We start from the raw sequence: 24334 nt of genomic DNA, 5'->3' as shown, positions 1-24334 counted from the left end.
GTTATTTTTATTTGAATGTAAATTTTCCTAACTTCAGATAATCATAAATGGAAACTTAAGTTTGTTTTTTAGATTTTGTGTGGTAGTCTTTGCATATACATTATAGTTGTAAGTATTGTTATAAATGTAAACATGTTTTTTAAATAGTTTTCCTTGTGTGCACCACAACAGCTGATTTTAAATTGAACAATCAAGACTTGTTTGAAATGTTTGTAAATTAAAGCCATTGCCAGAGGATTAGCAGTAATTGTACAGTCGACTTAGGTTCTGTTTCATGGAAAAGTGAGGCCTGTTCTCTTGTTATTCTATAACAAATAACAAAGCAAATAAAACCTATTTTCAAGACAAAATTACAAAAATTGTGTCATGCCCAAATACATATAGACCAGACGACATGAATATTTCTTTTTTCTAATGAACTAATAGTTAAATATTATTTATTCTGCTGCCCATCTTTTCATTTTAGTAGCAATGCATTCACAGATATATATTTTTTCTTGCCAGCATCTGCAACACCTGGAGCCAGATCCTTGGCAAACTGTCAAAGTTGCTGTCACAGCTTTACACAATAAAGAAATATAGAAAATTTAATACAGAGTTTGTAACATAAGTCAGTATTAAACTACTTCACTGTTATATCCTTACCTCCCAAACAGCTGTTCCTAAAATATTTCTGCACAGAGAGCAAACACCATCACACATTTTGACTCGAATAATAACAGAAAGTTGCTCTTAATGAAATGTTAAATTGTATTTCTTGTCTGGGGAAATATCACAGTGATGTTTTTTATCAATCCAATGTAATATCAGTAGGATGTCCTGATATCCAGGAGCTGTTGTCAGTGGTCAGACATCCAAATATTTTAGGGGTTTCAACTTCATCATGGAGCAGCAGTCCCAAGAGTCCACATTCATATTTATGGTGCCAGAGCTTTACCCTAAAGCATCTGAAAGGTCACGCTTAAGTGTTTTAATAGATTAGCAATTTTAAAATGGCCCCTCAGAAAAAGATCTAAAAACAGCCCTGTCTTCATAAAATCCCTCACAGGAAAGTTTGCACAATTCCTATTAAACAAATCTGGGAAGGTCAGCTGTGAGGCCTTTTAGGAAATACTATGAAATGACTCTATAGTCTGTTCAATAGACATATCTTTAATACTTACGTGTGCTACTTAGCAAGAAAATCAGAAAAACTGTAAAATTCTATCAAAGTTTCAGATAATCAGAACGAAATTTAGTTTCTAACTACAGGGGTTTAAAAACAATGTGCTGCACAATCCGGGTGAACAGAAATGATCAGATGTAAAACTCATTCCAAGAATTATAACTTTATTAGGACTCATTCTTTCACTTTGGTCACCACACGTATGGTAGATGCAGAATGTCAGTGATATCAAACAGCCAAAATCTAGTTCACATCCATGTTCTGAAGGTTAAGTAAATATGGTTTTAGTTGGAGTCCGTCTCACCAGCTGCAGCTCAAAATGCATGATTTGGTTCCTTGGCATCACCACACATGCAGTGATAGTGTACTGGGGGTGAGACTAATGAATGTCACAGAGAACGGGAGCTTTTTGTTGCATTTTTTTTTTAAATGCTCCAGACGTACAATCATCAGTGGTGCACAGATGCTACTTGAGAACCAAACCACACACCGTACCAAGAGATTCTCAGAGCTGCATAGGCTGGAGACAATAAGGCTCGGGTTGTTTGAAAAGGAGAGATGAAAAAAGCAAATTAGAATTAAACCACCGTGTTAAGTATTCAGTCAAAAGTAAAAGGAAATGTAGCATGAAGAAGAAAAAAAAAAAAATCACAGAAACTATAAAAACAATCAGGTTTCCCAATTTACATGAGCTGGGGAAAAACCACTAAATACCCTTCTGACACAAGAGGCAACTTCTTTTAAAAAAAGAAGAAAAAAAAAACTAAAAACAAAGTTGGCTAAGTTTGTCTAATCAGTGTTCTGCAAAAAAACAAAAGCCTCAAAAAGGGTTTTCCTAGTGTTCAAGACAGCACGAGCATTGCATTTACATTAATTTATAAAGTGAACATGCTGCACGAAGTATATAAAAAAGCAAACAGGCAATCCCACCATTTAAAACGAAAGAAAAAAAACTTTGCCTAAACTCTGTAGGCTTGTATCCTGGGATCAACTCCAGCATTTCAATACAGACATTGTACATTTGACTATAATTTTAATCTTGCATTCAGAACTGATACTGTATGTTACAATATGGGAGTAGGTGGACACAAACACTTTAGATCAGCATCAAGTAACAAGTGAACAGTCCATTGGAACTATAAAGCTCTCACAGTATTGTCTGTCGATTTAAAAGTGTCTCCAAACCCTTGTGGGTTCAACAGACTGAACATTTCAATTCTCTCTACATCTTCTGACACGTATACGTCTCACTCATCTACACTTTCCCTCCATAAATGACAACCTTTATTTTCATTCTGAGCCATAAAATAATAAAAAAAAAAAAGACAATGACGCCATTGTGGAATTAAGTGTCAGCATAAAGGGCGGTGTTGGTTAAAATCCACCCCCCACCCCACATCCTGATAAACCACTGAGTCTACCAGAGACCAGGATCATAGCCTCAGTTTGACTTTGAGTACAAATCTGGTTTCCATGAAAATAATCCCCTTCAGTGTGACATAAACAGTCACATTTTTTTCAAATTCCCCCCCATATCATCCAGTATTTATTTTTTAACAAATCAAAGTGAAGTCAGACAGTTGCACTTTTAACACAGTTAGATTCAACAATGAAGACTGAGATTGGCGATCCATTGGCAAAACGGTTACAGAGTCGGAGGTTTCAGCCCGTACTTCCTCGCCACTTCTGTCTGGGCGTAGGCGGCGTCACATAATGAGTACAAGTGGGCCATCTCCATCTCTGACTTCGCTAGGTTAATTGCTTTGTTGAACATCTCGATCGCCTTGTCAAGATTGCCCCTGTAAAAAGAAAACACTCCAGTTATACCAAGCACTTGAAAAATGTGTAGATTTGATCATTTTTACCACCACAGGAATTTTTTCCCAGGGACTGTGTTTCCATAGCAGTCATCAGAGTTTTAAGTTCTTGGAGGCATCATCTTACTCCCAAAAGAGTCCCATAATGTAAGATAACTAAGCCGAGTGTGGAGCTGTAGCTTCACACTTGGCTGTGAACTGCTGCAGTGCGAGGTGGAGGCCACCACCTGCTAAAGCCAACAGAACCACATCATCTAAGAAAAGCAGAGATGAGATTCTGAGACCGCCCAAGCAGAAGCCTTCCTTCACTTGGCTACACCTAGAAATTCTGTCCATAAGATCATGAACAGAATCAGTGACAAAGTGCAGTCGTGGTAGAGTAACACCCACCAAGAATGAGTTCGACTTATTGTCGGCTAAGCATACCAAGCTCTTGCAACGGCTGTATACAGATCGAATGGCTCCTAGCAACGGGCCAGACAGCCTACGACAGGCGCCAAACACCTTGTGACCACAGCTCAGTACAGCAGCTTCAGCATTGAGGCGCTCCCGATACGCTGAACTGTTGTTTAGGCGAGTGCAGAGGACAGTCAGCACCCGTTCCCTGACCCAAAGGTGCAGGGGGAAAAAAAACAAAAAAAAACCTCTTGTCAATCGTGAAAAGCCCCAATTTACAGGGAGCAAGTTGAGGGAATACTAAGATGCCCACCCCAGCCCACAGCCTCCCACCACGGGCAAGTCTAGATTGAGACAGACTGGTTACACGATTACAATATTTCCTATTCCTCCTTTTCCTAACATTAACAAGGGCTCATCCAGACCCAGGAACCTGTCACACCTGAAGTAAGAATCAGATCCTTAAACCGCAAACATGATGTTTGTAACACTTCAACCAGTCTGTTCAAAATGGTACAAATATATTCCTTTAGGGGCAACACAAAAGCACAAAGCGCAGCAGCTGACTGCTTTCTCTCATTTAGTGTTTTATAAAGAAGAAAAATGCACACTATGGGACTCCTAAAACATCCTGACAGAAATACCAGCATGCTACCATTTTTATCTTTGTACAAGTGAAAACATTACAAAGCAGCAGAGAAATCATCCCTGGGAACAAACACTCACATACTGTGTGACTCACCTTTGAACTTCAATGGTTCCCATGGTTTCATAGGCAAAATCACATTTGTTGTCGATCTCAATTGCCTTACTGATGAGGTCGAGACCCAAGTCGAGATCCTGTTTCCACTGAAGCTGCAACAAACTGCAGACAGAGCAAACAACATGTCACATTTACACAAACAAATCAGAGACATTATATGGATCAATATAGCCACATAACAGGGGAGAAACCCTTACCCCTTGTGGACATATGTTGTAGCATTGTCTGGTTCCAGTTCAATACACTTGTCGTACATTTCATCGGCTTTTCCAAATTGCTGCTGATCAGTCAAAGCCTGAGAAGTACACAGGAGGACTGGTAAAAACGTGCCCACCAGGCATGAAAGCGACACTTTCCCATCCCAACAGGATTATAATGCTTTCACAAAATTACTAAAAATAAATCAGTGCACATATTAACCACATTTCCAAGCAAATGTGGGAAATGTTAAGGATTTATGGCTATTTTGAATACATATCATGAGGAGTTGGCCAAATCAAGATAAGCAGTTTTGTTACAATAAGCTATCACAGAGAAATAGAAGACTGCAAACAAGTATTAAAACAGAACAGAAACACACGGTATTTCTATTTCATGTGTTAATGTAACACTACAGCCTGTCACATTTTGTTTATATCCATCTCCAGCCGAGCATACCTGAGCGTAGAGAGCGTAGCCCTCTGCACATTTTGGAAACCTCCGGATAACATCTTCAAAGCCATCCATGGCTGTCTGTATTTGTGAAATATTACTTCCAGTATATGCTTGTCTGTACTGAAGGACAGAAGAGTCAAATGAAAATGATAAATGGCACAGACAAAAATCACCATATGATCATATAATGAATAGAAATAATTAAACATTTAAGGCAAAATCAGGCAGTTACAGACAGCAGGAACTGGGACGCTCAGACCATTAAGAGGAAACTGAAAGTGATCAGTGAAAAGTGGGATATGCTTGAGGACCAGAGAGCAGGTTTTTCAGGCTTTATCTCAAACATGACTTGCATCCAAACTTTCAAAGACTTCTGGCATATCTTCCAGGTCTCCTCATACCGTTAGCCATTCCTGCTATTTTGGAAAAGTTACCCTAAAATTCTCTCTTCTATTGTGACTTTATATCAGTGCTCCCCAACCTTTTGTGCCATGGACGGTTTAATGCCAGACCTTTAAGCTGTTGCGGATAAATACAACAAAATAAGACGATACGATAATAATACTACAATAATAATAATAAACGTGACTTCACTGTGTAATTGTGTAACTTTATTAGCAGCGTCCTCCTAAAACGCACCAACAACACTGAGTAACATCCTCCTCTCTGCCCCTTAATGTACTCTGGTCGCTATGGTAATATGTAAATATTTCTTTCAAAATAAGACGCACAACTACAACACGAGATTAGACCCAGGGAAACCGGGTTAACGATAAAAGCCCTGAAAACCATAACTTTCACACCCGAGCCTCAACTCTCACGGTCCGGTACCAAACGACCAGGCCACGGACCGGTGGTTGGGGGCCGCTGCTTTATAATATTATATATGTAGATTACTCAGACACACCGTCTAAAGGCTTAAGGAACCCTGCACTGTCTTGTTGTCCCTTTTATTTTGTCACCATCACTTTGGGACTGCAGGGTGACCTGTGGAGTTCTGCCTACACCCTGCTGGTGTGTGCCAGTTCTGAATCAGTGCTGATGTGGACTGATCTCTCCAACAATCTTACCTTCTGTGATTTTTGAATAGTTTCAGATAGTGGTTGAACCTGTGCATTGTTACATATGAAGAGCCGCACTGCTTTTAACTTTGCCTTTATCTGGTTACTTACAAGGGCAAAGCACTTCTGTGCCTGCGCCAGAGCAGAGTCAGGCCTGAGCAGGATGCACTGATCAAAGTCTACCACTGCCTCATCCACCTGGTCGAGCAGGATCTTCAGCTGAGAGAGAATACATGCATAACTGGATGTTAACAGTTATTACACCAAATCAACAGCAGGTTACTAGTTTACCCTCACTCGTACCTGCCCCCTGTGATGATACACATCAGGGTTCCTCGTGTCGATCTCTGCGGCCATGTTGAAATCCTGTGTAGAGAGCATTGGCTGCTGCTGCTGCATGTACATGCTTCCACGCTTGATCAGCGCATTGGCCCTCAGCTGTAAAGTTCAGATAAGAGTACAGAAGGCTTTTTAAGACTCCTGTAAAGAAATGGTTTTTGGAGCTTACAAATTATGTGATCTAAAAAACAGGCATGCTCCCAAAGTCACAACTTGGTAAGCCTATTCATCTTCTGGCTAAAACCTAGCTTGTCAGGCAAAATTCTGCAAGAAGTACAATAAAATTACCCGAGACCGTTATTTGACTTTTTAGTCTTTCCACACAAACAACCAAAATACCCCAATAATAAATCGTCTGTACCTTCACGTTGGCGTCCTGCATGTTGATGACCCGATCCAAGTCGGGCTGAGCAGCAGTAGAGTTTCCAATCAGAAGGTAGAAGGTGGCGCGCAGCAGCAGCGCCTCAGCGGTGTATCTTCCTCCTGACTCGATCTCCTTGGTGCATTCGCTGATGATTTTGTCATAATTTTCCTCCTCCATGTACTGTTTTGCCTTCAGGTACCCAGAGCTAAGCATATAGGGAAAACTATTACCTACAGAAATGTCTCCTAATGAGCACACACCACCAGTTTTTAAATTAGCATACCATGACAACTTTAGTCTAATTAAGCCTGCCTGCTTTCGTTAGTCTAAATACGTGCGACAACATGCAGGTTAGATTTGAATTATTCTTCTCAAGAATGGTGCCATAAATAAACACAGTGCTACAGATTCTTTACATTGTTCTGTAACAACAGAAACCGTAGGTTATGAAAAAAGTTTGGATTAAGAAGATATGCCAACCTCTCTGAGACCTCTGCGGCCTCGCCCTCCTTATCCTTGTCTTCGTCTTTCTTCTCCCCCTTCTGCAGAGGCTGGGAGATTATGTCATCAGTGAAGGAGCTAAAGTACGACTTGATGAACTGAGGCGAAGGCATCATTGGCTCACGGTTCTGCAACAAAATGTTTTTGGGAAAAAGAAAAAAAAGTTCAATGTGAAGATAAAGGCAAAGAAAACTGAAAGTGTCTGAAAGTAGAGCTGGGCAATAGAACGATATGTATCGCGATATAACTTTTACTCGATAGAGAAATTAAGCTATCGCGATAGACCTCGCCGCTCTTGTCCTCAAAAAAAAAAAAAAAAAAAAGGTCAGCCAATCCAAATTAAGTAGCGCAGAGCCGAACCAATCACAGCCGCAGCGTCACGTCGCGTGACTTGTTACGTACAGCACAAGTGCCAAGCCGCACGTGTGTTTGTTTGGGAAGCAGCCAGCGCATAATGGAGGAAATGAGTGTGCCGACTAGAAAAATCAACCGAGCGTGACCGAAGAGAAAACAGATGATGGTTCCAACGCCGGAGAGATTGTCGAACGGAAGAGCCATAGAAGCTCCGTAGTGTGAAGGTATTTCGGCTATTTCAAGTCTGACAAAAAACAGAGTAGCGTGCACTGTAAATTGTGCCGAAAGCCAGTCTGGAAATACAATAAACTGGTGCATGCGTCACACTGTGCGCCACGTTATTGTTTCGGTGAAATGAATTTCTACAATACTGTTAATTCTACTCTCTACAGTGTTTAAATGCTTACATATACACACAGTTACTGTCCCTCCACACATACGACTCGGTTCTGCTTCTATGCCCCAGCTTTGTTTACTTTTTCCCACCGAGGCTTCTAGACTTCTGATTGACCAACATTTCTGCACGGTTAGGAATCTAGCACCACCTGCTGCTTTGGCATGTTCATAGCAGCGTTTTCCTTCATTTCTCCCTTTATGTGTGGACAGGATTATTTTTTAAAATGAAAACGGAAAATCTCCGTTTTCAAAAATACCCGTGTACGTGTGGACGTAGCCTCAGTCTCTGACTGGAAGCGCTAATTCGTCATTCGGCTTTTGTCAGACTAAAGTAACTGTTAAAACTGTTTGAAAAGCTAAGCTATACAACAAGGAGAGATTGAGAATTTCCTTTTAGTTCTCAGTTTATTTGATATTGACAAAAGTTAGTCAGTTTTGTCTGTTCTTCTGTAAAACAAACTAAGATTTATTTTTAGAATTAATATTTTGTTTCTAAGTGGAATTGACAGTTTAGTCTGTTTCGTTTGTTCTATTTTGAAACTTAAACGCTTTAGCGGCTGCCTTTTGTGTAGTTTAAAATATTTGCCTTTATTTATCTGAAAAAGTCTCATGTTCCTTAAGTACATCTACCCTGTTGAACTTATTATGGGAAATAAATATTTAAATAAAAACAAGCTGCTGATTATTTCACATTTTACTTGTGAGCAACGGCACATTTAAATCTTACAAATATAGTTATTTGGCTGATATCGTGATAGATATCGTTATCGCCTGAAATGAAAAAAACATATCGTGATATGAAAAAATCTCATATCGCCCAGCTCTATCTGAAAGTGAACAAACACCTTGTACTTCTCTTTGGCCTTCTCTTTCCCAAGCTGCTTTAGCACCTTGTCTGCTAGCAGCATGCTCTGTTGGTTCTGGAAGGCCTCGAGAATACACACCGCTGTGACATCTGGAGATCACAGGAGAAAAACGCAGCAGACTGTCAATGAGAGTTGCACCTCAAAAGTTAAACTTGGAACAAACATTTTTATAAAAACATCTCACCCTCTAGACACTCCTTCCTGTTTTCTAGTCTCTCCAGAGCTTTAGCCCTCCTGAACAGAGCCTTCACATAGCGTGGATTCAGCTCAACAGCCTTACTGCAATCCTGTACCACCTCTGTCCACTTCATCTGAAATCAAAGGTTCAGTTAAGTTTTAATTTGAAACATCCCTGCTGTGTCTCAATGAGAGATCACTTTAACCTCTCGCTGAGACAAAATGAGATACTTTGTGCGGTAAATCCTCAAATATAAAAGAGGAAAGTTAAGACTCAAACACAATCTTGTCCAAAGAACACGAACCGTTTGCTTCTGCAGGAGCCGACAGAAACCACAGTTTGTTTCATTTAGCATGCCATCAGGGTGTGAGAACAGCAGGACTTTTTAACTAAAGCCATTTTAGGTCCAACCCAACCAGCTTAACCTAGTGAACATCTCTGGGGACAATATCTAACTGAGAACAGTAATAACACTTAAACTGGGGTAGCTGGAGCTCAGTGTACACATTATGCTTCTGAAAATGTGCCTTTAATTATTTTTAAACTCTACAACAACTTCTGCATAGTTTACAGGATGTTGTGCCAACCTGCTGTTCGTAGGCTGCAGCTCTGTTCTGGTAAAACGTTGACAAATCCGACTTCTGCTCTGTGGGGCACAGAGCAATGGCCTCTGTGTAGCACTGTATGGCGTTTTCATACTTTCCAGCTTTGAAGTACTTGTTGCCTTTGTTCTTAGATGCTTGGGCCCGATCCAAAGGACTCTAAATGAAAAAACAAAGAGAGAGAAGGACAATTATTGATTTGTCCAATAAACTGGAAACGTGACCAAGGAAACAAAAAAAATTTATGACAACTACGCAACAACTGACCGACAGTCTGAGGTTTGCCGAACAAATTGGTGAGCTGCTGCAGTAATTATTGACACCAAGGGCACACTGAATGCCTGATTATGCACTGCATGCACAAATGCTTTTCCCCACTCTACATAACACCAGCATACAACCAAAAACTTTAAGTACACGCAATTAATTTCACCCAAAACCTCAGTAGCATGCAGAGTCTTGGTAATTTCACCCTGGATGCTTCCTTTCGCTAGAATAAATACAGAACTCTTATCTACACTTTTACACTGTGTCGAGAGCAATTAGTGTGATCATTTTAGAGGCCTTTGGAAAGGCACAGTAGGTCCTGTGCCATGTCTTGAGCCACTCATAATTTCTTAATATTATACTGGGAAATATGTGGCAGCAAAGTATGTAAGGCAAAAACAGAGTTTGTACGAAAGTTAATATTTAGTATGACCACAAAAAAGACATCAGGGTTGATTATACACATAACCAGGAATGGCTTACAGGCATACTTAACAGAAATATGTGCATTTTTTGGTTATTTACGTCTATTTCATAAACAAAAATGAATTTCTCGCTCAAGTAAATAAATCCTACTTTACAAAAACAAAAGAGTTTAACATGTGTTTTATTAAGGTCCTGATGATTTTCCTGAACTAAGAACAGAAACTTCTGTATCTACCTAATAAAACGTTGGTCTTTCATCCAGTTCAGTTAGAATTGTCCTACCCATGTGTGTCACACCGTTTTAAGATCATGTAAAAACTTTAGTAAGATGTACATGTAACAGAAAGTAAACCGAAAATGTTTAACATCTATTTAAAACGCACTGGCTTCATTACACTGTTTAGCAAATACAGCCCATCACTGAGGACATTATGCATGACAGTGGAGAGTAAATGAGGTGACAGTCACCTTTGGCTACTACACTGTCTCTACCTAAAACAGACTCGAACCATCCCCGCCCAACGTCACTTTCTGGGAAAGCAGCCTTAGCCAGCTAAACATTAGTTACAAAACTCAAACCTCATTTCGGGTAATTATTATTATCATCATGTGGTTGATGTCTATTTTACCGCTCAGCATCGGGAATTTTGGCGTCAGATACGGACGTTTTTCAAGTCTTTTGACGCAAACATTTGCAGCCAGGCATGCTGACCTAGCTACTGTTAGCTTGAGTGCTAGCTCTCTAGCGATTAGCATAAGCTAATCTGGCTCCAGTGGACCGGCTGCTGCCGGCCTTGCACTGCGGAGGTAGAGCAGCTGCTTAGAGGCGGTAACGTCCGATGTCCTTGACTGTATTTTTATGGCAATGACACGGTTAGTCAGAAGAGTGTACCCACTGCACGGACACCCATCATGCTAATGTGGTAAGAGTGAAATGAGGGCGGCAGAAGCGTCACCATGCTCTCCTGCTCTCGGCCGGATCGAGATTCGCCGTCCTGGCCCTGCACGGGGCTGGCGCTGCCTTCAGGTGTTTTCCGCTCCCCGGTCCCCTTCTTTTCCTTCGTCCTGCTGCGGTTCCATAGGTAGACCGCCCCGACTCCGAGTACTATGGGAGCCCCCACTAACAGGGCCAGCTGCCACCGGGGTAGTCCAGTCCCAGACTGCGGCTCGACTGGCTTCGAAGCAGCCATGATGTACAAGTGAGCAATAGTTAACCAGCCAGCAGCACCACCTCCTGCATACAGCGTGACCGAGCTCGGCTTCTTCTTCCCGTGCTCCGCGAGGTCACAGACACCAAGGAATCATGGGATACTAAGAGAAGGGGAACCCACGGGGCTGAGTGTAGTTGCAGTCTTATATCGACGATTTGTAGTCCAAACATCTCCAGACCACCAGCTACCGCCTTTCCAGTGCAGTTTGTAGGCTAGAACAGAGAGGTTTGTTATGAACCACTGACCACGTGGACCAAGCACTTTGTTGACTGATATTACAGCGACGCCTGCTATATTATTAAGACTTCATAAACAATCAACAGTGATGGCTACGCTACACTTTAGCTATCAGCGAGGGAGCTAATGTAAATAGCAGCAGTGTTACTTGCCAGTGATTACAGTCTGGGAGCATTTTAAAAAAAAAAGCGTGTCACGTCTGGAAGAGAAAACACGCACGTCTCTCAGTTCCGGTGCCTGTCTGATACCCTGTTTGGGCCTTTTGGACCCCTCACTGATGAGGTATTTTTCCTCATTGAGAAGACATGTAGAGTTGTGGGCTGTGGATTAATGTGTTGTCTAGAGATCCGGTCTCCCGTTGTTATTATCTCATTGCTGAGATGTCCAGAAGCAGTCAGCTTGGATGTTTTGTGAGAGGAAGCCAGTGTTAGAGGATGTATCACAGCAGGCAGCAGTACCCTGCTGACTGTTTTAAATGTTTTGAAATCTGATTGATATTTAATAGGGGTTTTGTGCCCTTCTGTTGTGTACTGTGGGTGAAGTGTGCACAGCAGATCAGCAGTTCAACAGCAGCAGTAGGAGCGACCCAGTTAACTCTTATTGTTCTGTGTATGGACTTACGCTACAAGTAACACACACACACACACACACACAGAGTTTGACATGTGTGTCAGAGTACTGTGCATCTCTGAAGTTCCTTCAATCCCTTTAAATTTGTTCCCAGTATACAATTCCTGAAATCCAGACGGGTGTTTGGAACATGTTTCCCCTGCACCAGTCTAGTTTGATTTCTTTTTTAAATAAGCACATCAGTACACGCATTTGTACTGATAGGGATTGTTATTACAGATTCAAAGCTTTTTCAAGGAAGTCATTCTGTTATTGTTTAAATCTGAAAACTTTTTTTTAAGATTTTAATTTTGTTGTACTTGCTGTTGAATATATGGAGGTGCATTATAATGCACTGCCCCACTGGGGCTTTCAATTGCCTTTGCAGCATGACTGATTTATACATCAGCACCACTGTAGTGGAGCAAAAAACCTGCATTTATTACCTTTTAGCATCATCAAAGATTCATTTTGAGAGAAACTTTATTATTTAAAATTTGAATTAGCATTTGTTTCTGTGCATTTAGTTGTAAAGAACATGGACTATTCAAACAAAGTCATTATCTATGTGAGAGTATCATTTAAAACTTTTTGGTCCTCTATTATCAAGAGTTTCTTGAGTTTTGTAGAGAAGCCTTCTTTAAGCCCTTTTATGATACTTGAGACTCTGTTTTTTGCCACGTCAGTGTAAATGGCTGAGCTCTTTTAAGCTTTACCGTGTATTTGTCGACAGTCTCTTTAATCCCGCTCACAGGTCACAGAGATCAGAATTAAGGAGCTCATGACGAGTGGATCAGACAACTTTTACCATGAATGGCAGAGACTAATCCGGTATAATATTGCTGTAAGTTTGCAAAATATATTTTTGGAAGCTTAAATAAGGTGGTACGGTGTGGATGAGCACGGCCACCCTTCCATTGTTTAAGTAAATCTGCCAGAAAGTAACTGCTCAGCCATCTGTGGTGTGTGTGTGTGTGTTTACATGTACACTTCAATGGCTAGTGTGATATAATGCCATGATGCATTTTTTGTAATCAGTGTTTTAATGTCTCATTTTGTTTTTAAAATCAAGCCCTCAGTTCTTGTTTTTATCTTTTCTGAGCTGCATTCAAAGCTAATTGTGTCCAAGACAATCTTGTTTACGTACAAACTAACAAATCCGACCTCCTCAGAAAGAAACACTATTTGTAAGCAGAGCGTTTGAGCTCTAGAGGGCACCACTGTAGAGCCGGTGTTTGGGCTTGGTAATGGCAGATGGAAGATAATCAGCTGTTAAACTACGACTGTGTTATATCTCCAAGTAGTCTTCAGGAACAGTTCTTGAAGGACATCCAAAGCTCTTCTTTGGATGTTGCTGCCTTTTATTCTGCTCTCTGCCAAGATCCCACACTGCTTCAGTAACGTTGAGGTCCAGACTCTGTAGAGATGAATCCATGACTGATAGTGTTGCTTTGTGTGTTTGAAATAATTGTCACGCTAAAAAAAGAAGACGCCACTGTGTTTTCCAGTTACTGTTGTACCGCTCTCCTGATCTCTTCCTTACATATTAACGATCATTCAAACCGAGTAGTTAACATCTTTTGTTGATTTTTAGTCAAGTTTATGTGCAGTTTGACATACCGTGGCCTTTTCTCCGTTTCCCTTCCACTCAGATCATTTCTGATGAGACTACAGCAAACAGTGGCTCAACTGCAAGATGCATCTCTCAGGTCCTGTCTGGATCTGGACCTCAGATCTGGCTTGTTTTCTATTGCTTAAAGACATGACTTTCAGATACTGTTCATCTGCTATAAATGCATTTTTATATACTGCCACTTCTCTTGATAGTTCCTTCACATCTGCCCTCATATCGGTAATTTTCATCGATTCAACTAAAGAAATGGGGTCAAATTATGTTTTGTTTTATTGTTTTGTGACAGGCTGCTAAGAAGAAAAGTGCCTAAAGATACTATGTATAGTTCTTTTTAGCAAGTTGTCTTATGTGTAGACATAACACCAGTTCATCCCTTGAGTTAGGTGCCTTATGTTTGAATGGTTCTTAGTTTTGTGTGAAGGGGCTTAACAATTAAAAGACATGGTCAGAGACAAGGACCGCACTGAAAATGAGTTAAAAACGTATTTCCAAAGACCTGCAGAAAGCCTGAGGCAAAATATCACAATAAGGAGGTGGGGGTCGTGGGGGTCTGGCAGACATAATATGGTCATTGCAGTGGTGCATTGGTACAACTTTTAAACCTGATCAATTTTAAACTCGTGACACATCTTTTCACTTATACAGGCTGTTTTAATCAATTTAATCACTTTGATGTTTTACTTTAAGTCAACAAAAATGAATTATTAGTCTGACAATCAAGCCTTTGATACTTCCCCAGCACTTACTAAAAATAATTACACGCATGTATGGAATGCAGTTCTTTTGCATACAACCTTGTATGCAGTGTACAGTGTGGTGTTCATACTTTTACATTACAAAACAAAAATCTAAGTAGTTTTGAAAGCATGCGCAAAATGCAGTTGCTAAAAGTGAACGTTTCATTTTCACTCTGAGAAGTAAAACATGCAGTAAATGTAAACATACATGTCAGTTACTTTGCCTGTTTCAACCAGTCTTATGAAGCCATGCATGTATAAAGTATCAGCCCTGTTCAGCACACACCAACCAGCCAATTCTAACATTTAGTGACTTACTTTTAATTCATTGCTAATCCTTTTGTACTGTTCATAAAGTAAATTGGAATGTAGGATTCTTACATGTAACTTTTAGATAAAAGTCCCCTGTCACAGAGGTCCCACATGGTGCAATTTGATAAGACAAGAAATACAAGGGGTTGCTTTGGGCTGCTGAGGTTAAAGTAAGAGGTACACAGCAGGAAAATGTGAAAAAATAGGGTTTAAAATAACCATCGTTCTCAGATTAATAATTAATTCTATGATAATAAAAGACCCCACAAAAAACAATTGATTGTGGCACAGTCTCCGACTCACACTATGTGGGAGGAAGTAGTTTCTACAATCCAGACTGAATGTTGAACGTGAGACTGGATGGCACCGCTTTGTCTTCTCAGCTCAACTTTCACCTCTGACTTGCAGTGACACATTTCTTTCTTTGTTGGCAGTGTTGTGATAACTAAGGTTGAAAAGCTGTGCAGTCTACATAAAACTGGATAAAAACAGAGGGATGCTCAGGGGAGGAATCACAGTTAAGGAATGGCAGTTAGGCTGCGTTCACACTGCAGGCGAAAGTGCATCAAATCCGATTTTTTTGACCCTCTGCGACCCATATCCGATCATGGTGTGACAGTGTGAACGGCACAAATCCGATCTGGGTCACTTTCGTATGTGGTGCTGAATCCGATACATATCTGATGTTTCAGAAAGCGACTGCTGTTTGATGGTCAAGTCGCATTAAATCCATCTTTTACGTCACCGACACAAGACAGACGCCAACTATCAGCGCCAGTGAAGTGCCCGAGAAGACATCGCGAACGCTTCCTGACCATCCGGTGAAACTGCTGGGAAGACAACGTTGGAGAAACGTGAACATTTTATTTGTACTGTATAATCTGCAGATTCTGACAGAAATCTGCAGCTATCCTTTGAAGCACTGCTCCTCTCTAAAACAGCAATAAGGATCATTATTAGGTTAGTTACATTATTATGTAATTAACAAAATAACTTAAAGCAAAAATTGGGAAACGTAAAGTCCGAAGTCTTTATATTAAGGGCCATCAGTCAAACAATACAGGGAGTGCAGAATTATTAGGCAAGTTGTATTTTTGAGGAATAATGTTATTATTGAACAACAACCATGTTCTCAATGAACCCAAAAAACTCATTAATATCAAAGCTGAATGTTTTTGGAAGTAGTTTTTAGTTTGTTTTTAGTTTGAGCTATTTTAGGGGGATATCTGTGTGTGCAGGTGACTATTACTGTGCATAATTATTAGGCAACTTAACAAAAAACAAATATATACCCATTTCAATGATTTATTTTTACCAGTGACACCAATATAACATCTCCACATTCACAAATATACATTTCTGACATTCAAAAACAAAACAAAAACAAATCAGCGACCAATATAGCCACCTTTCTTTGCAAGGACACTCAAAAGCCTGCCATCCATGGATTCTGTCAGTGTTTTGATCTGTTCACCATCAACATTGCGTGCAGCAGCAACCACAGCCTCCCAGACACTGTTCAGAGAGGTGTACTGTTTTCCCTCCTTGTAAATCTCACATTTGATGATGGACCACAAGTTCTCAATGGGGTTCAGATCAGGTGAACAAGGAGGCCATGTCATTAGTTTTTCTTCTTTTATACCCTTTCTTGCCAGCCACGCTGTGGAGTACTTGGACGCGTGTGATGGAGCATTGTCCTGCATGGAAATCATGTTTTTCTTGAAGGATGCAGACTTCTTCCTGTACCACTGCTTGAAGAAGGTGTCTTCCAGAAACTGGCAGTAGGACTGGGAGTTGAGCTTGACTCCATCCTCAACCCGAAAAGGCCCCACAAGCTCATCTTTGATGATACCAGCCCAAACCAGTACTCCACCTCCACCTTGCTGGCGTCTGAGTGGGACTGGAGCTCTCTGCCCTTTACCAATCCAGCCACGGGCCCATCCATCTGGCCCATCAAGACTCACTCTCATTTCATCAGTCCATAAAACCTTAGAAAAACCAGTCTTGAGATATTTCTTGGCCCAGTCTTGACGTTTCAGCTTGTGTGTCTTGTTCAGTGGTGGTCGTCTTTCAGCCTTTCTTACCTTGGCCATGTCTCTGAGTATTGCACACCTTGTGCTTTTGGGCACTCCAGTGATGTTGCAGCTCTGAAATATGGCCAAACTGGTGGCAAGTGGCATCTTGGCAGCTGCACGCTTGACTTTTCTCAGTTCATGGGCAGTTATTTTGCTCCTTGGTTTTTCCACACGCTTCTTGCGACCCTGTTGACTATTTTGAATGAAACGCTTGATTGTTCGATGATCACGCTTCAGAAGCTTTGCAATTTTGAGACTGCTGCATCCCTCTTCAAGATATCTCACTATTTTTGACTTTTCTGAGCTGTCAAAAACTTCTTTTGACCCGTTTTGCCAAAGGAAAGGACGTTGCCTAATAATTATGCACACCTGATATAGGGTGTTGATGTCATCAGACCACACCCCTTCTCATTACAGAGATGCACATCACCTAATATGCTTAATTGGTAGTAGGCTTTCGAGCCTATACAGCTTGGAGTAAGACAACATGCATGAAGAGGATGATGTGGACAAAATACTCATTTGCCTAATAATTCTGCACTCCCTGTATTGTTTGCTCTGGGTCTAAACAGAGCGCGTTGTGTGTGACGTCTTCTTTTGCGCATGCGGCCGCTTTGGTTCACACTAGAGCGCGTTTGCTGTCTCATTTTATTTGTAGTGTGAACGAGCAGACAAAAAAATAGGATTTGATCAAAAAATCGGAATTGAGCATCAAGACCTGCAGAGTGAACGTAGCCTTAGAGAGGAAAAAGAGAAGAAGAAAATGCAAAGGAGTGGAGGGGCTAAAAGAACCACTCAGATTTAACAAACCACCCAATCAAGCTGCGTCCTTGGAATTAGCCCCCTCCCTTATTTTTCACCACGTGAGAGCGAAGAAACACAGCTGTGCCTCAGAGGGCTGAAATAGACAGAAACGCTCCGAGAGCATGTGAGAGTTGAAGCGTGGCACGCAAAGAGAAGGAAAGGTCTTACAGAAAACTGAAATCTGCTTTCAAATAAAATAAGAAACTAAAAAAAAACTTAAACAACTGTGAGGAAGAGCTTTGAGAGGAAGACCTGAACTCTCAGGAGATCTGTGTAACAACAAAGCGATGAGCTCAGTGTCTCGGGATGAACACAACATAAAGAGAATAAACCCTGAAAGGAAACTGGATACCAAGATGTGGGGAAAAAGGTGATGAAGAAAATGAAAATGTCCTTTTTAAATATTTTTCCTTCCTCTTTTCAAGTTTTACCTGTCTGGAACAAGGATTCTTTTCTTTTGAGGCTTCTGTGGAACAATGTAAGGTTGTCTTTCCTTTTCTGAGGAGGGCCACATTTTGACAATATCCTACGAGGTGTCGGTGAGCTCCTGTGGAGACTGGCTAATGAGCAAATAGTGAGACATGTCTCTAGAAGATGTCAAAAGCACCACCAGCCTTGGGGCTGAAAGCAGTGCTTCAGGTCGTTCCAGTGGCCACTGTCTGAACCAAAATCAGGACCAGGGGGTGAACCAGAGTGAAGGCCAGGATGGGATCATTCTGGACCGTATCGGCTGTCTGTTAGTGGATAAGTTGGATCCCAGTGACTTCACTGGGAGGTTTTCAAAGATCCAGTTGAGGTCCAAAAATATGAGAAGGATCATTAATAGAGGTATGTGGAGGCTGGCTCTAAAAACTTTGTTTGTTTTGTTTTCTTCTTCTGAGGAGCACAAATGCGAATGAACACAAGATGGGTCAACACAGAGAGGAGGCAATGAGATACATGTTTTGTAATATTCCCAGGACGTTTGAACGTGATTGCTTATCTGTCATGACCTGAGGAGTTACGTTTAAGGGTGGAAATGGCAGAAAGGCAGGTCGAACATCCAGCTGAAAAAAACGATCCTCCGCTTGTCAGCTGGAATGTGGGTGTGTGCGGTTTTTAGCCGCTTTGAGATTTGAAATGGCTCTTTGTTGTCACTTGGAAACTCGACAGGTGTGTTTGTTGTGGGTTTTGAAGACCCTGTGAAAACCGATACCCACCTTGAACATGAATCCAGAAAAAGACATGCTTTTGCATTTCTGGCCTCAGTATTGTTGTTTTCCCCAAACCCCTTGTTCTCTCTCAGCTTACCTTAACCTCCGTGAATTTTATGTCTAAACACTTCCAACATTTTAGGGAATCTTTACAGGCGTACTTGGTATTAGAGTGTTGTTTAAATTTGTGGAATCAAGTAATACTGAATGGCATTTGACGGAAGATTAAAGACGCTTTAGGATAAGAGAAGCAGAATGCTTATTTTGTGAAAAGGGGGAATATTGGTGTGAGTTAGTGTCTGTGCAACAAAGCAGCACCTGCACAAACATGCTGGTATTGAGACTTCTCAATAAATAAGCTTGTAGAATGCAAATGCCATGAAATGTAAGATTATAGAAGCCTCTGCTGATGAGATAATGTACATGTGTTAGTCTGTGATGGTACACAAACGCGTTCTCACTAGAGTTATCTGACCCAGCTGTGTCAAGGACACACTACTGTGTGAGCCCCGTTTTGGTTTTGGTGATTGAGTCAGTTTGATTTATGAAGCTGAAATGATTAATACAATCACAGATGAGTAGACATTTATGCTACAAGTTCATTTCTTGATCGAAACGTAGCATTAAACATGCACAGCTCCAACGTCTCCATCAGGTCTTGAATGATAACAAGTCAAACAATGTCTGTAAAGTATGCATATTATACACAAAGACAGACTTAAATGAAGACATTGATCCGACACATGTAAAATGTAGCCAATTGTGTTTATTGTTATCATTTTATTATCATCTCTCTACCCTGTGTTCTCAAAAGTGAACACAGGGTAGAGAGATGATGGAGGAAATGAAAATGGGGGGGAGGGGTTGTAAAGAAGAGATTAAGAGGACAGATGGGGGGGGGGGGGGGTAGATAGAAAGAAGGATAGAGACAGGGGAGGGAAAGCCCCAACAATCATATGACCCCCTATGAGCAAGCACTTTGGCGACAGTGGGAAGGAAAAACTCCCTTTTAACAGGAAGAAACCTCCGGCAGAACCAGGCTCAGGGAGGGGCGGCCATCTGCTGCGACCGGTTGGGGAGGGGCAAGGAAAACAGGATAAAGACATGCTGTGGAAGAGAGCCAGAGGTTAATAACAAGTACAATTCAGTACAGAGAGGTCTGTTAAACATAGTGGGTGAGGAAGAAACACCCAGTGCATCATGGGAATCTCGCAGCAGCATTAGGCTGGGCATGCACTGTGCTCTTTTTGGCCCATTTTGAGCCGATTTTTCAGTCGTGCGACCGTTTTGGGAGTCGTCCCGAGTTTGGCCTTAATCGTGTGTCGTGCATCGTCTACATAACGAGGGTAACGGGGTAATGAGAAGCAATTAAAACCTCACGACCAGCTCCCGATCATCAATCGTTTGCTCGCAAGAAAACCAAACCTGTTTGAAATCCTGTGGGTCGTCCTGAGGGTGTCACCGCAGCGTCTCACACTGCCCACGCGCAAACGCAGAAATGAGAGCGAAAAGATGGAGTCGAACGGCGGTGCGGTGTGTGATCTGGACACAAGCGATGGAGGCACAAACCTCTCACCCCTGCGAGTCAATCGTACAGTTTGAGCAGGAGCTGAATAACGCGACTGAAAGAAATCGCACAGTGTATGCCCAGCTTATTGCAGCATGGAGGATTCAGGGTCACCTGAGTAGGCCATCAGCCTACTAAAAGGATACTGAAGAAACCCGTCGAAATAGTGTTAGTCTTCATCACTGCTGCTGCTGGACTCATTTGAACACCTCCAAAGTTTGCAAACAGGCAAGTATTCCTCTTCTTCCTCAAAGTCCTCTCGGGAATGCTTCCTCGAGCCTCCAGCTTCATGGTTGTCAAGCTCTTCGTGCGCATCTTCAAAAAGTTCATCACTGCTGCTCTCAGAGTGGTCGTACACAGCTGAGCTGGTCCCCGAATCAGAGTTTGCAAGCCTGGATTTTTTGCTATTATGCTCTTCTTCGTCTACATCTTCCTCTCTGGACTTTTTCGTGGATCCACCAGGCTGCGGTTCTTCTTCTGTTACCTGCTGAGGACAGCCCTCGCTATCAGTGTCACAAGCAGAGAAGAAGTCAGAGTCGTCATCAGAAAACTCCTCGCTCCATCTGATTCTTTTGTTTGGTTCCACATCTGCTTCATCCATCTCTCTAGACCTCCTCCTGGATACACCTGGCTGAGGATCCTCTTCTGGGATGTACTGGTGAACATCCTCACAGTCTTCAAATGCCTCATCAGAATCCTCATTTTCAATTCCACCAACAACAACAGCATTATGATCCTCGTGCTGTTCATTGTTGTCAGCATTGGCATTATTGTCCCTCACATTCACATTTTGAATGTTGACATTATTGTCATTGGCATTGTGACGGTAATTAACATATTGTTCCACTAATACATCTATTAGCTCATTCATCATCCAAAACATATCATTGAGAAGAAAATAAAGATCGATCTGGAAGCCCCGGAGTCCATGAATAGGCTCGAAAGCTGGTCCATTAACTGGTCCATTAACTGGTTCATTAGCTGGTTCCTGATCTCCACTTTCAAACCTTTGTGGGTTAACCTGTCGGCCTGCAAGATCATTTAATCTTTTAATTAGCATTCATAACTATCTGCTGAAAATCAGTTTTTCATCCATTTTAAGACTGAGCACATGTGCTTACCATGACGGTTATTGTGTGATCCATCTCCTCTTCCACTCATTTTGACTACAAGGAACACAAAACAACAATGATCAGTAAACCTCAACTCAGCATGTTCAGAGAATTTGCTTTTTTTGTGATGACTTCAGGCTGCGTCCGAACGTACGCGGCTATGTTTGAAAACGCACGTTTTCCTTTTTCGTTTAAAAAAAATCCAGTCCACATGTGCAGTTTTGAAAAAATATCTCCTTCCACATGTAAACGCTAAAAACAAACTGAAACGCTGTCAAGAACACGCCAAATCTTAACCGTGTGGAAATGTTGGCCAATCAGAAGTCTAGAAGCCTGGGTGGGAAAACCTCACAAAACCTTACGTACTTCTGAGAAGTTTTTGTCTTTTTCTGGAAAAGCAGCTAATTTTGTGTTACTTTCACGTGCCTTCATTGTTTCAAATGTTAATAACTAAAGACAGCTTTTTGGCTGGAACAGACTCACAACTTTGGAATGGACAAAATGCATACAGCATACATAAATGTCATTTTTTAAAATGACATTTATTCCAAACCGACGTCAGGATTTGGGTTGGGAGAGCGTCTGTGTTGAATGTAGAAGCCACGTCTGATGCCTCTGTGTTTCTAAATGGAGGCACAGTAACTGTGTGTGTATATGTAAGCGTGTAAAAACTGCAGATACTAAGAGTAACAGACACAGTATGTTGTCTACATCCGCCATTGTAGAAATGGATCTCATGTAAACACTAACGTGGCCACAGCGTCAACAGCGGCGCACACTTTTGACATTGCCTGAGTAAATGTCCGTTTTCCTCGTCCACACCTAAACACAAAAACGTCGTTTTCAAAAATCTCCACCCTGGCAGGAGTTTTTAAAAATCTCACCTTTCAGTGACTCAATCTGCTGTTTAGGTGTGGATGAAAGGCCCAAATGCAGAGACAAAGCTGCGCTTTCAGAAACAGCCGTGTACATGTGGACGCAGCCTCAGTTTCTCAGAAATTCTAATAGTTTGTTGGAGAACAAAATGGTCGGGCATTGCACAGCTACAAGCATTTCACCCCCATGTCATACTGTGTATGGTTGTGTGTGTGTGACAAATAAAATTTGAATTTGAAAACTTAAGTCTTCTCTATTTTCCTAAATTAAGAAAATAATCGTGTTAAAAAGAGCTTCTGTCACTCAGATATGATTAAGAACATTTTCTCATTTATGTATAATTTGTCAAATATTACATCAGCTGACAAATAGTTAAGTCTTCATTTGTTTTCCTGAATAATAGATCCACATCATCCTCTCTATGATGGAAAATATAGTCTAGTCTTGCACAATGTAAAGTACATAAATACTGTCCTGGCAGGCAGGAAAATCAGGCTTTATATTGAAGTAAATGATCTTAAGTTTGTAAAGTGAAATTTGAGCTTACTTTAGTTCTTGGTAAATTACAGAGCAGTTAATCCTCAGGGAAACGTCGAAATGTCACTAAATAGTGGTCTGCTTTCATACGGTTGCAGTGTCTCTTCAGTTTTGTGTTCATATGCTGATGTTTTCGTTCAAAACATGCTTAAATCCCTAACTTTTCCCTGGAGGCATCGCTATGGCAACAAAACAACATGTTCCAAACAAAAACAACCAAGCTGTTTCCAGAGCTTAATATTTAACATGTCTTTGTTATAAACTTTATTTGTACAAATGTGTGATGTTGATGTGCACAACGTGGGATTTAGACCTCGGAGGGTTAATCAACAACTCACGAAAAATTAGGTTTAAATTTGTGTTCATGACGGTGCAGATTTCTGACATTTTGTGTACTTTAAGCATTTAACAATTTGACTGTTTTCTAATAAAAACTGTGTGAAACTCAAGTTAGACCTGTGTTTGTAAATGAACCGCCCCATGTTGTGTAGCTTTCTGGATTTTATACTTATTGGGCTACATATTAATTTATCATACAGGCTATACAGCAGATAAAATCTAAACTCACATGTTTTATGTAACTAAAGTGTTTAATCATGTGGGCTACAGACAATAATCAAGTAATGGACTATATTGATATGAGAAACGTGCACACTTACTGCAGTTGAATCATTTTAACCATATGTAACCACCTGCGTATGTCTTTGAAAAAAAAAGGCTTTGATTTTTCCCCTCCATTTGATTTCTTTGCCACCCTCATGCCGCCATAAGAAGATTTTTCTAGATCCGCCCCTGTCGAGACTTTCAACCCCAGGTAGGCCAAGTATGGAGAAACGCAAGAAAAAAAATATCTGAAGAAAACAGAACATTTAATGATGTCTGAGCAGATTTATTTGCGTTTCTGATGAGAGCGGTCTACCAGTATGCCTAATTTGTTGATTGTCGATCTTCCACATATGTATTTGAGTAGCTATCCCACACCTTGAACTATGATAAAAACAAACACCGCTCACACCTCACAGATGACAGCTTACAGTCCTGCGTAAAGAGGAAAGTGACTTCGTACAGCTCCGGTCTGCAGAGGTTCAGGAGCAAAAGTCCCATGTTAAACATATCACGGCAGACCCGACGATGTTTGCATGAACATGCTTGTGAAATGCACTATACACAGGTACACACACACACACACACACACACACACACACACAGGTCTTTATCACCAGGTTCCACATTTATTTACAATTTTCCCAGGTTATGACTGAACACAGTCTGACAGCTGTCG

At 41.1% G+C, this 24334-nt stretch overlaps 2 protein-coding genes across 2 annotated transcripts; both read right to left on the bottom strand.

The window, feature by feature from the left end:
• Positions 1 to 1312: 1312 nt before the first annotated feature.
• tomm70a (translocase of outer mitochondrial membrane 70 homolog A (S. cerevisiae)) lies at positions 1313 to 11472 on the bottom strand. The gene is made up of 12 exons (XM_026194262.1): positions 11106 to 11472; positions 9442 to 9615; positions 8861 to 8987; positions 8656 to 8765; positions 7040 to 7188; positions 6557 to 6764; positions 6160 to 6294; positions 5968 to 6075; positions 4799 to 4915; positions 4339 to 4436; positions 4121 to 4243; positions 1313 to 2964 (listed from the first exon to the last, which is right to left on the bottom strand). Exons 1-12 carry the CDS (start codon positions 11337 to 11339, stop codon positions 2811 to 2813), a joined length of 1737 nt encoding a protein of 578 aa, XP_026050047.1. The 5' UTR covers positions 11340 to 11472; the 3' UTR covers positions 1313 to 2810.
• Positions 11473 to 20598: 9126 nt separating this feature from the next.
• On the bottom strand, positions 20599 to 23204 carry LOC113006996 (protein starmaker-like). The gene is made up of 3 exons (XM_026143286.1): positions 23063 to 23204; positions 21649 to 21693; positions 20599 to 21556 (listed from the first exon to the last, which is right to left on the bottom strand). Exons 2-3 carry the CDS (start codon positions 21686 to 21688, stop codon positions 20697 to 20699), a joined length of 900 nt encoding a protein of 299 aa, XP_025999071.1. The 5' UTR covers positions 21689 to 21693; positions 23063 to 23204; the 3' UTR covers positions 20599 to 20696.
• Between the last annotated feature and the right edge of the window lie 1130 nt (positions 23205 to 24334).

The sequence above is a fragment of the Astatotilapia calliptera genome, chromosome 15, assembly GCF_900246225.1.
Source record: "Astatotilapia calliptera chromosome 15, fAstCal1.2, whole genome shotgun sequence".
NCBI classification, from domain to species: Eukaryota; Metazoa; Chordata; class Actinopteri; order Cichliformes; family Cichlidae; genus Astatotilapia; species Astatotilapia calliptera.
This window is presented reverse-complemented; position numbering and strand designations above follow the sequence as displayed.